A 17,315-nucleotide genomic window follows, 5' to 3' on the forward strand; every position below is an offset into this window, starting at 1 on the left:
GGTAGTATATTAGCTCCTGTATATTTTTCACAGAAGTCCAGAGCTGAAAAATACCCCCAACTCTTAACTGCTTTACATGAACACATTGAGAAATTGAGTCCGTGAAGTAACTGGGTTAGGACAATGGAGGGAAATGGAGGTGAACAGGGCCTAGTTTTTTTTTCTGAGCCAAGCTGTTTCTGGACATGAGGTTTTACTCACATGTGAAGAGGCAGCGTACACAAAGGCACCTAACTATGTGGTTCTGTACACAAACCAGTGTGAAAAGAAAGAAAAAAGGCAGTTCAAGTGTAAACAATCAAAAATAAGACCCTGAAGCCAATGCATTTACTCAAGATGGTTCATTTTGATCATTTCAGGACCGAGGTGTAGATTTTATTAAAAACAACTTCCATTTGGCCTCATATATATTAAATATTCAGGTTGTTTTTACTTTTACAAGTCTCTGAATCAAATGTGGCCACATCATGACTTTAGTGATATTTATTAGCTAAATAAAGTAATCATAAAATTCTCCTAACAAACAAACATGTTTCTGAGAGAAGCATCAGGCTCTTTGGGAAGTTTAATTTCCTTGTTTACAGCACGGCATGGCTCTAGTATTGGCAAAATCAAACCTATCTCAGATCTAGTGACCTATAACACTGAAAGAAACTTAAAAAAGGAATATTAGTAAATTATGTCTTTAATATTTTTGTGAGGTGCACACTCTGAAATGTCACCACCCCCCTTTTGCTTTGGAGGTAGAATGAACATCCTCTAGAAAAAAATAATATTAAAAAATTGTTTTACCAAAGTGCTTGCTTCTTTGGGAAAGCATGGTATATATTTTCAGAAATAAAAAAAAAAAAAAAAAAAAGAAAACTTGCTGAAAACCTTTGTAACATTGATGTAAAGGGGAGAAATATTTACCCACTTGATCTTAATACTAAGTTTTATTATGCAAAGTTACATTTAAGGAGAATCCATGAGCTAATAAGTTGTGTCCATTCTATATTAATAATCGTATGTCCACTCCACTTGGGTCTGAAAAAATAATCCATTTAGTAATTTAATCACAGTAAGTAGAGACTTTCCTAATTGATAAATGCATTATTTAATTTTGACATATTTGAGATTTGCCATGTAGTAATTTTCAGAAGTACATAAACACATTGATAAAATACAAAGAAGGACAGATGGAGATAAAGAGTGGAAAGAGATAACAGATTGAGAATGTGGGTGAGGGAAAGGAAAGGTGAAGAAAACTGGGTTAAAGGGTACAAACATACAGTAAGACAGAGGAATCTGGCTGTTCAGTGTTTGAGAGCAGAGTAGGGTGACTATACCTTACAAAAATGTATTGTACTCAGGTGATGGACACCTTAAATAACCTGACTTGTCACTACACATTATGTGCATGTAACAAAATTTCTCATGTATCCCACAAATTTGTACACGTTTTAAAAAAAGGACAAACAGAAAAAGCCTTCTTTGAATCTTTTCTTGATTAATGCTTTAGAAAGAGAAAATCTTATAGATCCCTTAGTGGGTAACCTCTTCCTTTAGGCAGTGGTTCTTAGAATTTTGGGGTGGATTCCAGAAGCCTCTGGTAATCAAATGCACTAAATCCATGGATATTGAATCATTAATACTGAATTACCAGTTTAAAACCCGAAAGTCAGAGAAGTCTGGTGACCTGCTGAGGATCTCGGGACTCCTCTCACTTGCTTGCACTATAGCTCCTGATTCTGTGAAAACAAACCAATGAACCCCAACTCCTCAACTCTTAAAATGCATACAGCCAGATACATATGGACAGCAAGAGCACAGACATTTAAAAACAGAGCAGAAAAAAGTAACTTGAACAGAATGTGGCATTTCCCTTGGTCTGTTGCTAACGGCCCACATACAACATGCTTAAAAAATCCCACCCTGGCACTTATTTTCATCATCACTTAAAAATGATTCAAATGGACATTTAAAATGCATGGCATTGAGCATGTATCCCATCTGGGAATAAATGGAAAAGGGCTTCCTCGAGCAGGGCTGTGTTTTCTTTTGTGGTTATCAGACTAAGGTTGATCTATAATTGGTCTCTTCTCTTTGGTCATGCTTTTAAAGCCAAACACAATATTTTAATTGTCTATTTTCAGTACTCCAAAGTCAGAAGCATTAGCCATTCCTTTTTGTAATAAAATAGCTATGGACATGATTTGTAAAACGTCTTCAAGATTTGAAGACATGAAAGAAACATGTAAAAAGGAATTACCTCATTTTTTTTGTATTATTCACTTTTTAAATTGACCCAGAAGCCAATCATACTTTGTTTTATTAAACACTGGAGACTCCTGCTTCTTAGCTGTCACCTTTGGGGTGGCTGTTTTCTGAATGTTGTTCCAATTAAAGTTCTTCACACAAATTGTGAGGGTTGGATGTCCCACATACTTATACATACTCTTCACTATATTTTTAAACTCCAGTGTGCTCAGACAAGAGTCCATAACCAGCTACGAACCTATTTTGATGCTGCCTGCTGTCAGCAAACTGTCTATTGATAACTGTCCTAATAAAGTTTAAACAATTTTCATAACACTGGAAAGCTGCATGAAAGTAATTATGGCTAGGTGCAATGAAACACTGACCAATCATGGAATGTATTCGTTCACTGTATTAAGCTCATAGCCCAGCTTTTCTCAGTCTCAAGCTTTTGGTCCTGAATGTTACACTGTAGGCATTGTGTTTTAATCATTTCCCCAATCTAAAAGTAGAAATTATCCTATGGGGAAAACATCACCTTGCTTTGGCCTTTACTTCCGGAGGATTTTAATGCTTCATTGCTAACCATTATTTTAATGCTGCACACCTGGACACATCACACAGTATAATGTAATATACGTAGTCAGGCTTTGGAGAATTTATTTCAATTTACATACAATCCTCCAAATCCTCTGTCGAGCTTGATGTGAAATCTGACACAGCCACATCTCCCCAGCAGGGTCTTTCTTTGCTCTCTTTGTTAATAGCCAAAGGCTCCAAGGATCTCTCCGTGGAGCGCGGTGGGGCTAAGGAGTCAGGAAGAGGGGTGACTGCGGGGCTTGTTGCGCTGAAGATTTACAATGTACTTCTCGCAGGCGGCTCAGCAACCCCCTCTGTGGCTGTGGGTGTCTGGTGTGACAGAGCGGAGAAAAGCTCTCTAATCTCCCAGCGCCTGCCTCTGCCGCTCAACCGCTCCCCTCCCTCCCGCCTTTCCTGCCTCCTCGCGCGCGCTCTCTCTGCCTTTCTCAGGGAGTTTCAGTCCCTCAATGCAGCTGGAGTAGCCCTGGCAATCTAAACCCGGAGCCTGTGTATATACACACACGCACACACACGCACACACATGCACACGCGCTCGCACATACGCACTTCGGCTCTCCCCCTGGGGATATGGAGCAAACCCAGAGCTTCATCTACCTGAAGGGGATGGCCTGGCCGGACACTTCTTTCTCAGTTGTCATCTCCGGAGGGCAGAGCAAGACTGGAAAGAGGGAGGCTCGCTGTCGGGTCTGCAACCTCCTACCGTTTGCCGCCACCGCCGCTTAAAGTGCCCAGGGTGGAGGAGAAGGCTTTTCCAGGACGGACCTCCGTCGTAGCTCCGCGGCCCTAGGACTTCCTCCTGCTGGTTCACTCTAGTCTCTCCCACCTCGGCCATCCTCTCCTCTCCAGCTGCAGGGTGTATGGCTCGGGTTCCTCCCGTGCTGTGGCCGCTGTCACTGCTGCTGCGAACACATTCCACCCAGAGGACTGAACGCCGCCGCTGGAGTGGGGGAGAAAGCGGAAGCCCTAACTTCCCCCTCCACACACTCGCTCCCGTCCTTCTCCCCAGCCGAGGACCGGTTGGAAGGCTCCCGCGGAAAGCAAGGCGAGAGCGCGGCGCAGGGGAGGGACAGCCGGGAGCCGCAGGCGCACAGGGGCGGGAGCAGCATGTGCCCCAGCGCCGGGTGCTCGCCCGAGAAGTAGCGCGCGCTGGGCAAGCAAGGCGCTTTCCAAGTTGGGCGCGTCCCAGAGCTCGCAGCTCCGCTCCTCGGCAGCCCGAGTCCGGAGTGAGGCGGGGCTGATGGGGGTCGCTGAAGCTGCCGTCGCTGGTGGCCAGAACCCGTCTTAAAAGAACCCAGGCCAGCATTCCCAGTAGCGCGCCCTCGGCCCGCGTGCGATCTCCCATGCCTGCTCTGGCGGTGGCCCCGGTGGCCCGCTCGCGGGGGGTGCGAGAGGGGGCGGGGGAGGAGGAGGAGGCGGTGTGATGGCCCTGGACGGCGAGCTGGGGGAGCAAGAGGAGGAGAAGAAAAAGAAGAAAAAGAAGAAGAAGAAGAAGAAGAAGAAGGAGGAGGAGGAGGAGGGGGCAGAGAAGAGCAGCTCACCCTTCGCGGCCACGATGGGGGAAGACGACGCTGCGCTTCGGGCTGGCGGCAGGGGGCTCTCGGACCCGTGGGCAGACTCCGTGGGAGTGCGACCCCGCACCACGGAGCGCCACATCGCGGTACACAAGCGGCTTGTGCTGGCCTTCGCCGTGTCCCTCGTGGCACTGCTCGCGGTCACCATGCTCGCTGTGCTGCTCAGCCTGCGCTTCGACGAGTGCGGGGCGAGTGCCACGCCAGGCGCCGACGGTGGCCCCGCGGGCTTTCCGGAGCCCGGCGGCAACGGGAGCCTCCCCGGATCAGCCCGGCGCAACCACCACGCAGGCGGGGACTCCTTGCAGCCCGACGCTGGTGGGGTGGCTAGTCCGGGGACCCCGTCCACCCAGCCGCCGTCGGAGGAGGAGCGGGAGCCGTGGCAGCCGTGGACGCAGCTTCGCCTGTCGGGCCACCTGAAGCCTCTTCACTACAATCTGATGCTCACCGCCTTCATGGAGAACTTCACCTTCTCTGGGGAGGTCAACGTGGAGATCGCGTGCCGGAACGCCACCCGCTACGTAGTGCTGCACGCTTCCAGAGTGGCGGTGGAGAAGGTGCAGCTGGCCGAGGACCGGGCGTTCGGGGCTGTCCCAGTGGCCGGTTTTTTCCTCTATCCGCAAACCCAGGTCCTAGTGGTGGTGCTGAATAGGACGCTGGACGCGCAGAGGAATTATAATCTGAAGATTATCTACAACGCGCTCATCGAGAATGAGCTCCTGGGCTTCTTCCGCAGCTCCTACGTGCTCCACGGGGAGAGAAGGTATGCAGGGAGGCGGTGCCCCGCGCCGCCCCACCCCGCCGCGCGGCTCGAACCTCAGGCGGCCGGCGACCCCGGGGACCCAGCTGGCTTCCAGTACCCGGGAAGCCAGGGGTGGGGGAAGGAAACGAAAGCTTGGTAGGGCAGTCAGAACCTCGGGGTCTCCTAGATGCCTCGGGGTCTCCCTGCTGCCAACTCCGCAAACTGACTCACCCGTGCCAAAAGATGAATGCCGCCCCCTCCTCTAGTCGGGACCTCTCCTCTTCCCTTCAAAGTTCCTTAGCCATCAAAACGCAGGGCTCTTTTTCTGAAGGATAGCTGGTAATCTGAGCGATGCCAGAATAACATGAAAGGCTTGCCAAGTTACCGTCGAGGGAAAATACATGACAGCAGCGCATCCAGGTTAGGATGTCAGGGCAGGTCAGGGGCATACCGTCCCTCCCCCGCCCCAACATGCCCATCTCCCCTGACTATTAGCCCCCTGCCAGGTGCAGAGCAGAGGATGGGCTTTGGCTGAATAAAGTTTCCTCAAACTCCAAGTTGAGATTCGGAGTGAAAAGAGTGGTTTCCAGAGTTAGGCCGAGAGAACCCGGACAGAGGTGGAGGGTGCAAAGTCCAAAGCCGGGGGAGAAGCAGCCTCGCGAGCGCTGCCAGCTCTGTGCTAAGTCAGGGTGATTCCAATTGTTTGTTCATGAGTTGCTGTCTCTGGAGATGATTCCAGTGGTGAAGGGTGGAAAAGCTAGTGGTCAGTCCCAAACGCCTTGTTAGTATCTTTGGCGGGTTTTACATTTGGGTAGTCTTGTATCTAAAAAAAAAATTCTGAGAGGCCATGGAGCTTTTCATCACTTGGTTAGATCTCAGACTTCATAATCCAATAGAACCGAGTTCGAATCTCTGCTGTTCATCTAACTGTGGTGAAGGTTTGAGGAAGGTAATTAACCTTTTCCTGACATGACTACTTCTAGTACTTATTGCACACCCATGAACTCAATCCAACAAGAACTCTATGAGGTAGATGCTATTATCAGCATTCCCTGTTTTACAAGTGGGGAAGTGGAGGCACAAGTAGGTCACATAGCTTGACCGAGATCACCAAGAGTGAACAGACGAAGCACAGATTTAGACCCTGGGAGTTTGGCTCTAGAGCCTAGACTTTTCATTCTCACTTGGGGATACCAATAATAATATCCTACTTTAGTATTTGTATAGATGTCTATGAGTGAATGCATTACAAAGCACTTACCCCTGTGCCTGGCATATAGAGTGTCCACCATAAACACTAGCTCTCATGAGTGTTTTGTGACAGTAAGCTCTCAGGTATATTGTTGAATGAGTAAGCGATTCTTTTTCTTTGCTCTAACTCCCTCATTGCTAAAATAACTTCAATTAATTAAATGACTATAGGGCAGATGCACAACCAAAGTGAGCTTAAAAATTAAACCAACAGCTTTAGAAGAGGAGGCAGGTTATAGATCAGTAATGAGGCAGAGCCTCTCCTTTTCTCAGGTGATTCTCACAACAGCAGAACACTGGGGCTCAGAGAAGCCCAGGGCCCTGAACGTCAGCAGGCTTGTCAGTGGAGAGCTAGGACTTGAACTCTGGTTCTCTAATCCCTGGTCCAGACAGAGCTTATGATGTTTGGAACCTCTCAGAAGAACTTATTGTGTAAGAGGCTGTGGAAATTGCCATGTGTTGTGAAAGTAAGCAAAAGTTTTATTATTTATAGAGTTCTATGAAGTAACCTCCTATAAATAAAATGCCCAATGCTTTAGTAGTTGTATGATAGGTAAAACTTCCTATGAGTGAATGTATAAATTATTCACTTTCTAACTTCTGACATCAGATATGGATAATTTAAACCCCCTTCTACCACTTTCTCTAACATGTTCTAAAGAATACAGATTAAAAATCTTTTTAAACCCCAAATTATATCAAATATGGGGGAAAGGCATAGAAAACAAATTTGTATACTATGTTTAAGAACAAGCTTGTTATGTCAAAATGTCAATAGTGGCAGTTGCATATCATTACTGATACCTCTTGCTGTGGTGAAATAAATGCTTTCAACAAATCCTGTTTTTTGAGCCATGCCAAAATATATTTGACAGAACTGAGTTTGTTTTGGTCAGTGCTTTCAAATTAACAGGACTTTTTAAAAGACCAGATGTTTCTGCTTGACCCATAACTGATTTCTTTTACCCCTAGTGCACATCTGTATTCAAACTCTCTCCTGCAGTTTTCCCCAAAGAAGTAAATAAGTTGGTTGGAAGCTTAACCTAGTTCATATATAGTTAAACTCTTCATTCCAATAGAAATGCAGGACTCAGTGTTCTGAAAATCACAGGATTGTTTTATTTCTAAACAGCATCTTAGAGAAAATCCTTGTTCCTCATTTTTTTCCCCTCTTCATTATTATTACCAGAGTACTGATAATTTCTTGGATGTTTCTGCTGGAATTGATAAGGCAAAAGAAATGAATCTAATAAACCATTTCGTAGTTATGTAAACTTTCTACTTATTAAACTTTTTTTTGTTACTAAAGTCACTTGGAGCATTTTTAAACAGACCCATATCAGCATCTCAGATAGGGTTATACTTTTATTGGTGAGTTTGTCCACAAAATGTAATGTAAACTGGCATTTTAAAACTCACTTTCATATAGGACACAGATGCAAACACTGAATTTTTATTTGATTAATAATTAAATATTTTGGTCTTTAGTTAGATATGATTTTGTCAGTTTAATTATAGGATAATACCTGTAATAAAAACAAATATTTAACCTGGCAAAGGGAGTCATATTGAACAACTTGAAATGCTTAAAAGAGCGATACTATCATGCAGCCCACTTCTCTTAGCTTATGTGGAAACAATAACTCGTTAAAATCCTATCCGTTCATATTCTTCAACTCGCTTCTCAGAGATCTGAGCAAAAGAATTTTGGTGATGGCAGGAAAATTAAATTCCACTGTGTGCTATATACCTTGGACCCCTGGAAGGTTTTATCCCCGCTGGGTGCTGTAGGTAGCCTGGCTTTGTACAACTGGGAAGACTTGCTTTTCCTGGTTTCCATACTGTAGTGTACAAAGGTTAGAAGATGAGGCCCCCCCTTGAAGCCCAAGGTTTTTTCAAGTTGAGACAAATTCTCTACCCTTGGTTACTACACTTGTTGAATATCAAAAATAAATTCTCTTAAAATCAAAATGTTTACAAACTAAGCAGTAAATTAGGCAGAATACATACTTACTTTTTCATCAACTGGGTGTGCAGCAGGCAGATAAAAATGGATGTGTATTCATGCCATAGTCTACGACAAGATAATATGCTTGCTTAGAATTACATAAAATGTTCATTTACCTGAAATAATTGCCGCTTTTGGGTAGCCAGATGGAGAGCACACCCATGTTCAAAGTAGGGTACTTTAATTTAGATCCAGATGGTTGGATTGAAAGGTAAATATAGCCAAGATAAAGAACATTCTATTCAATTTCAAAAGGGTGACTGTTTTCCTTAACAAACTTTGATAGGGTCTATAACATGCCAAAGTGAAAGATGACATTAAAAATAGGAGGTCCTTTTCTATAAAGGATTGGTTAGAGAGAAACTATCGTCTCCAAGTAAAATGGGAAAATAATAGTGGTAGTTCTCAAAGAGAATTGGGACCATCCTTTTGCAAAAATCTTGGAGAGAGAATGGAGGATTTTATCTCTGGGTAGGCATTTGCTCTACTGTGGCATTAGTGTGTGTGATTTGATGTCCTCTAATTTTCTCAGAATGAATTAATACTCATGATATTTAATAATAACAAGAAATTCACTACATTAGTTTTAGATTGAAAGCAGCTTCATTTCTCCCATTCACTTTGGTAAGAAGATAGCTTAACATGAGCAAGTAGGATGTTCCTCTACTGAGGGCTGTGAACTGAAAAAATCTTTTGAGAACCATTTGTTTCTGTAAAAACTTTTCTCTATGTATGATTCCTTAATGGACTTAGCTCATTGTTTTTATGTCAGGCTCACATAACCATATGGCAAAACTGAGTTCAGTGCTGGATTTTGAACACAATTCAAAATACCACCAGTAAACCATATCTGGACAATGTTTACTTAAAAAGAAGCTCTGACCATTTAATAATGACTCACTCAGGGAGAAAATTTATGCAATTGGTGTTTGTCTTGCTGTGTTTTCTGTAGTGTCATTCGATTTGATCACCCTGGATAGTAATTGAATATACAGTTTTTTCAAATTATTTTAATTGACATAAAATTGTATATATTTATTGTGTATAACCTAATGTTTTGAAGTATGCATATATTTGGAACAAATGTAGCTAATTAACAAATGTATCACCTTGCATAGCTATTTTCATGGTGAGAATACTTATCCACTCTCTTAGCATTCTTCAAGAACATAATATATTGCCATTAACTGTAGTCACCTTGCTTTACAATAAAACTCTCCAACTTATTCCTTTAATGTAAGTAATTAATGTCCTTTGACCAGCAGCTCCTCAACTCCATTCTTCCTCTAACCTCTTAGTGTCTGGTAACTTCCATTCACCATTCTACTCTAATTATATCGGGGCGACTTTTTTAGATTCCACATATGACTAAGATCATGAGATCTCATGCCTTTTTATGCCTGGCTTATTCACTTACATGAAGTCTTCCAGTTCATCCATGTTGTCCCAAATGATGGGATTTTCTTCTTTTTATGGCAGAATAGTATTTCATTAGTGTGTGTATACATCGTCTCTACCCATTCATTCATTGATGAACTCTTAGGTTGGTTCTGTATCTTGGCTACTGTGAATAATGCTGCAATAAACATATTGCAGATATCTCATCAACATAATCGTTTCTTTCTTTTCTTTTTCTCTTTCTTGTTTTTTTTTTTTGAGAAAGAGTGTCACTCTGTCACCCAGGCTGGAGTGCAATGACATGATCTTGGCTCACTGCAGCCTCCACCTCCCAGGTTCAAGCAAGTCTCCTGCCTCAGCCTCCTGAGTAGCTGGGATTACAGGCATGCACCACCACACCCAGCTAATTTTTGTATTTTCAATAGAGACAGTTTCATCATGTTGGACAGGCTGGTCTCAAACTCCTGACTTCATGATCTGCCTGTCTTGGCCTCCCAAAGTGCTCGGATTACAGGTGTGAGGTACTGTGCCCGGCCTCAACATAATGATTTATTTTTCTTTGGATACATAATTTCCCAATAGTGGGATTGTGAGATCATATGGTAGTTCTATTTTTAATTTTTGATGAACTATCATACTGTTTTCCATCATGGCTTTACTAATTTATAGTGTACTAATTTCCACCAATAGTGTACAAGGGTTCTTTTTGCTCCACATCCTTGCTGTTGTTATCTTCTGTCTATTTGATAATAGCCATTCTTACAGGTGTGAGTTGATAATATCATTGTGGTTTTGATTTGCATTTCCCTGATGATTAGTGATGTTGAACAATTTTTCACATACCTGTTGGCTATTTGTATGTCTTGTTTTGGGAAATTTTCATTCAGGTCTTTTGCCCACTTTAAAAAATTAGGTTGTTTGTTTTCTTGCTATTGAGTTGATTGCCTTATATAGTTTATTAATCACTTATCAGATGTACAGATTGCAAATATTTTCTTCCACTCTGTAAGTTGTCTTTTTACTCTGTTGTTTATTTCCTTTGCTGTGCAGAAACTTTTTAGTTTGATGTAATCACATTTGTCTATTTTTTGCTTTTATTGCCTGTGCAGTTGCCTTTCTTTTTATTTATTCAATGCAACTCCAAACTGAGCCTATCTGCTTTGGATCTCTTTCAAATAATGAGGGACCTGATACTGGCTTTCCCAGTATTTGTTTGGTATGTACAATATGTTTGTTTCTTTAAACTGATTGTTGCCACTGTTTGTGTGGATGGGCTTGAGAAAACAATGCAGGATGATGTTTTAGGTGTGCTTGAGGATGGTGACATCTGGTCAATATGATTACAAAAATAGGACTTACCTCTTTAAGTGGGACTTCAAAGAGTGATAAAAAACGGTGAGGAACAAAGAATTTACCTTTAAGGCATAAATGTTTTAAGTCTGTAAGGAAGGGCATCCTTCCTTCGCCCCCATGCTCATTCTCCCAACCCCCAGCAATCATAATCTTCATCATCACCATCATCATCATCATCACCATTTCTTAATTCTTTGCATGTTCTTTACCTCCTCCCAGATTTACATCAGTGGCCAGCTTCCACCAGGATTTTTCAAAGTTCCATGCCATCCTACTCTCTACTACGTGAGAGTGCATACTTTCTCCCACAGACAGAATTTTATTGGGCAGAATTTTGGAAAATTCAAATGTGAAAAATGCGTCCGGCTTTTTCCAGGTTCCTGAACAACCGGAAATGGTGCACAAACAGGCACAGCTGCATGATGGTGGTGGAACTGTGAGGGTAGACTAAGATTGGCAATGTTGCACGGTGCTGAAGTAGGGTGAAGAACCCAGGCTTACTCTTCCTGCCCTCTTTGCCTTCAAGCCTCTGAATGCCTGGGTGGGCCTGACATTTATGGAGCTCTGGCCCCAGTTGTACAGGGACAGGATAAATTATTTCCTCCCAGTGCACACCTATGTGTGTGCTGCAGGATGAAGTTTTGTTTTAATCATTCAAATCTTTCCTCACTATACAACTTAAAAAAAAGTCACAGGATAGACAAAGAAAGTAGTTTAAAAACTATGGTTGTTGGTTGCTTTCAACATCTTTTAAAAATAGATTATTGTAAAAAATCTTATATCTTGAAAAAAATTAGTCCACTTTTGTTGTGTTGCTGGATGGAAAAGTGTGTATTTAGTGTGGTCATTCTCTTCCTCCTAAGCAGGGACTGTGGAACCAGGCTGCTTGGCCTCATGTCCTGCCTCTGCCACTTATTAACTTTAAGACCTTGACCAGATTTCCTAATTCCTGTGTGTCTAGTGTCCTCATCTGGAAAGTGGAGATAATGATATTTTATTGTACAGGGTTGTTGTGACAATTACATCAGTAATAAAGCACTTAGAACAGTCTGATAATTGGTAAGCACATCTGTAGTTATTAAATATAATTTTATTATTCCATGGCTGGAGATCTATTACTTGGGCTAGTACCAGGTTGCGTAGGACGAACATTCTTGCTTTGAGGTTTCCCCTTGCTGACAAAACAGTAGAGAAATGGTCACCATGGACATTCCTTTGGCTGATGTTTGTTTTTCCCACCTAAGCAGAGTTCAAAAGACAGGGAATGGGGAAAGAAAGTGGGAAGGAAGAAGAAGAGCCTGGTTACCAGAAAGAAGGGAGAGAAAACAAAGGTTGTGGTATTTCAGCCAGACAACCCCCAGCTTGGATTAAATACTGTGAGATGGAGAGGGCTGAGTGAGCAGAAAGACTGAGGGAAACAAAAGAAACACACAACTCTCTGATTTCAGCACTGCTCTCTATTAGCAGTGAGAATAGCAGGAACCAGAGACTGAAGGGTTAGCAGGGCACCAGTACAGCAAGAAGAAAAGCCCTAAGTACCAGGGAAAGGTATCTCGGTCATTAGATATTGTTCCCAAGACTTTATGTGAGTTTTGACAACAGCAGTACTTTATAATACTTATATAATGTTTTGCCTCTCTCCAATAAAAAAAAGCAAATGAATCTCAGACACTAATTTTATTTATTTTTATGAAAACCTAATTTTATGACCTGGGAAAGTTATTTTAATGCATTCATGATACCCTTCAACAATGATGATCAAGTACTCAGTACTTATTTTTGGTAAGCATATTTAGTACATAAATGCTGAAACAATTATGAATATTATGCTCTGTTTTTATAACACGATTATTCACATATGCACCACTTCCTACATACATATTGCTGGCATTATTGCCTTATGTTTTTAGTTTACTCCAATGGTTATTTAAAAAAAAATAGACTACACACTTGCTTATAGTATTGAATATTCAGCAGGAGTACTTCCCTTCTGAAATAGCAGAGGTTTAATGACTCATTGAAGTGCATAAAAACACAGTCTAAACAACGACCCATTTTGGCTTAAAGAATTTTGTCATCGGGTAACAATTTGCATTTTGGATTAACGATTTAAAACGGGACACGTGTAACTTCCATGACCTTGTAACAGTCCGCTTACTGCAATCAGTTGAATAGTAACTAGATGTTCCATTGAAACTTTTCTTTAGGTCTTGGGAGTTTTTATTACCAATCTTAAACTACTGCAATATTAGAGAAATTGCAGTTGCTATAGAAGTAGGTTCAAAATCATTTTCCACTGTGTCATGCATAGATGTGGCCAAAACGGAAACCTTTCAAATGATCCATGCTGTTTGTGAGGTTCTCTTGGTTTTGGTGGATTCCACACTGAAATGCCTTGAATCAATCTGAATACTAACCATGTTATGCAAATGTTTGTTTCCTCTGCATATCTTACCTTTATGAAAAGGCAAACTGAAAATAATAGAGCAGCAATTGTTTTGTATCACATACTGTAATTTGTTGGCAATATCAACCAACATTAATGCATTACTTCTGCTGAATGTTATCATAATGACTTGACACAAGTAGCTTGCCTAGTGAACTTCCGCAGAAATAAGAAGAAATCAATTCTCTATATCCTTCAGAGGCAACACAGAGCTTTAAGCCTTCCTTCTTAGCTCAACCAAAATGTCAAATAGACAAGTTGTTAAGAAAATAATTTATTTTAGATAGAAGAGAATTAAAATACATGTACATTATTCACATTTTTCCAGTTATGCTAAAATGACATTCTAGGAATCACACTCCCAGAATGTCACTTTTGAAAGTGGAATTTTTTTGGTAACAGACAGATTCATTAAAAGATAAAAAATGATTTTGTTTAAAAAAGCAGGAGCATAACAGACAACAAAACACTTATCCCATTACCTTCTGCCTTTTGCTGTTTTGTTTTACTTCTTGCTGTATTTATATATATTTTCATGTCTATACTATATATTGAAATATTTCTATTTTTAATCAATTTTTTGTATTTCTTATACTTGGTATCCTGCTTACCACCTCAAACTCACCACAAATTCACTCCAAACTCATTATTTTATCCTCAAAATCACTGTTTCTATGGGCTTCTTTGATGTTTTTAATGACAGTAAGCAGAAGAGAAGTCTCACTTCCACCAATTGAAGGCAACCATAAAATATATGCAGTGAAGACAAAATTATATTTTTGAAATTCTACAGGCATTGTTGCCTGTTAAGGGCACTGACCTGAAACTGGCTCTCTTTGTTAGAAAAAAGAGTATCAAGGGTGAAAAAGATGTTACAGATGAACTTGAAATACTGAGATCTGATGTAACCAGAATCTGCAAGACAGCAGACAGGGCACAAACTTAGTATGTGAATGAAAACTTTATTGAAGGCTTATTTCTGTGCTACATATAGTCAACTCACTCATTTCTCCATCCAACTCTGACCTTTAACCTTCTAGCCAGGTTTTAAGACCAATTCTTATACTTTCTTTTTCATAAAACCTTCTTTGAGTTGTTTAAGCTGGTGGCTTTCAACTGGGACAATCTCTTCAACTGGGCAATACAGTGGACATCTGCAATGTCTAGGGACATTTTTGCCCATCTCAACTGAGGAGAGATGATACTGGTATCTAGTGGTAGAGGCCAGGGATACTGCTGAAGATCCTTCCAAGGCACAGGACAGTCCTCACAACAAATAATTATCTAGTCTAAAATATCTGTAGTCCCAACCTTGAGAAACTTTGCTTTAGGAGAATGTAATTTCTTCACATTTTTCCCTCTTTGTCATGGCTTTTTGTATAATACCTGTCCAGGTATATGTTTAATTTATTTTCTTAGCATAGAAACTCTTTGCGGGAAGGAAGCATATGCATTTATCTTTTTCTCCCCAGTATTGAACACTCAGAAATGAATGATTAAAAGAAGCAAATGCATTATAGAACTTGTAGTAAAAAGCTATTTATTGGTAGTGTAATTTAATATCTTTAAAAACCTATCACATTTGGGGAATATTTTGTTTCTGATTTTTGTTCAGTTATAGGATCTCAAGCTTGGAAAAGACCTTAAATCTAATCTAGTCCAACTGCTCTTCTTCACCAAGGGACTTTTTTGATTTTCTAAATACTGAATTGAAATTCAATTGCAATCATCTTCAGGTGCGAGACTGTGAAATTGGTATTTCCTCATTTAGACATTATCAGAATATATGGTGGCCCTCTGTGCATAGATATATACTGTGTGTATGAATTCATTAAGAATATAAATTGCAGAAGAAGTCACTAGGTGATCTTTATAGTTCTTTTCAACCCTGAGGATTGGCGATTTAAATTGCTACCTTCCCTAACATACTTACTTACTTGGTAAGGCAAAAAGAGACTGCACTATGTTTTTTTTCTCTGCATAAATATTTGTTCTATCAAATTATCCTTAGCCCAGAGGTATTTACATTTTTTACACCTAATAACTTCTTACCCACTAATTACTTAATATCAAAGACATCTTTGATTTTTACTTAAAAGCTAATTCATTCTAATTATAACCTCTCTGTTGAACTCTTGTAGACCTCTTCCCCTAGTATTATTAGTTGTCTTTTCATTTCCCATGAAAAATATTATACATATACACACACATATATATATATATATATATAGTTCATAGAAAATATATTTTTCAATTAGACTGCAAAGCCCTTGAATAAAAAATTGGTAAAATCTTAAAAAATTATACAGAGTACCTAATACAAGGTGAGTATCCCAACTCCAAAAATCCAAAATCTAAAGTGTTACAAAACCCAAAACTTTTTGAGCACCAACATGATGCTCAAAGGAAATGCTTATTGGAACACTTTTTATTAGGATTTTTGGGTTAAAGATGCTCAGCTGGTAGTATGTAATTCATATATTCTAATATCTGAAAAAATCCAAATTCTGAAACACTTTTGATCCAAAACATTTCGAATAAGAGAGACTCAACCTGTATAGCATAAAGCTCTCAGATAGCAGACAATATTCATTCAGCGATTGAAATGGAGTTCTCAGATATTTAAAAGTTAAAAAGGAATAACTTTGGCTCATATATAAAATCCCATGGGTATCTTTTAAATAGCCTCATTGAGAAATATTAAGCTCAATGGACATTTTACTTAATAAGCTGAAAGATAAGATTCACGAGCATTATGTAAGGTAAAAACATAGGAAGACAAAATTGTAAATAGGTACATTTTAACTAAAAGGTACTGACATTTCATTAAGCAGAAAGTGTATGACTAGCAGCAGAAAAGAGTAAGAAAAATATTACCATGATACTGGCAAATTGGGAAAGAAGAATCTTTGTTACCTACAGCTGAATTAAGACATTGTTTATAAATTATGGCTAAAAATTAATTTTACTGTTTTGAAATGTCATTCAGAATATGTGAGTTCTAGACCCAGCTTTGTGCTAATTGTCTGTATAACTTCAGACAAATCACTTAATCCTATTGGATCCACTTTTTCAACTTAAGAAATTTATGACAGTAGGACAATTTGTTTCTAATATTGCTTCCAGCTTTAGCTTCATATTTGTATGATTTACAATTAAAATTTGTTTTCCATATATTGTCTCATTTTATTATTTTAACTTTTGTAAGGGAAGCCTAGAAAACATTGTATTCTCCTTCTACTAATGAAAAAACAGGGTCAGACGGTTAAGTTACTTAACCAAGCCTGGTGTGTAGCAGCCTGATGCTGTTTCCAAGATAACTCTCAAAAACCTTGTCTGTGAGAATACAATTAATCTTTAAAAGGTTTTATTTTTCTTTATTCTAAAACTAAGCTTTAAGAAATTAGATCCTCAATGATCAAAGTAAGCTATAATTTAAAAATAGCATAAAATTTGTACCTCGTGCTTCAAGCTAGGGATAGCCAATAAGATTCAATACGCATGTCAACCCGTATTGATTGGCAGTAGTTGCCTGAAGAGCTGTGCTGAGAGAAATTTTGAGGCCAAGTTTGGGTTCAGTGGGAAAGTTGCCGTGTTAGATTAACCATGTATATCATGGATAATGGAGAGAGGAATGGTGGCAGAACTACTTATGGGGGAACAAGCCTTTTAAAGAAATTGCTTCAGAACTCAAGAATATTCTATTAATAG

The 17,315-nt window shown here is 40.2% G+C and overlaps 1 protein-coding gene across 1 annotated transcript in view; it reads left to right on the forward strand.

Moving 5' to 3' along the window:
- The first annotated feature begins 4,242 nt into the window (after positions 1-4,242).
- The window catches only part of TRHDE (thyrotropin releasing hormone degrading enzyme), a 392,378-nt gene continuing 379,305 nt past the window's right edge, over positions 4,243-17,315 (forward strand). The window contains exon 1 of the mRNA XM_032295835.1: positions 4,243-5,169. Coding sequence (XP_032151726.1) covers positions 4,259-5,169 — 911 coding nt within the window. The 5' untranslated portion in view covers positions 4,243-4,258. The remainder of the gene's footprint in view (positions 5,170-17,315) is intronic.

The sequence above is a fragment of the Sapajus apella genome, unplaced genomic scaffold (genome assembly GCF_009761245.1).
Source record: "Sapajus apella isolate SASKATOON/1434 unplaced genomic scaffold, GSC_monkey_1.0 scaffold2, whole genome shotgun sequence".
NCBI lineage: Eukaryota > Metazoa > Chordata > Mammalia > Primates > Cebidae > Sapajus > Sapajus apella.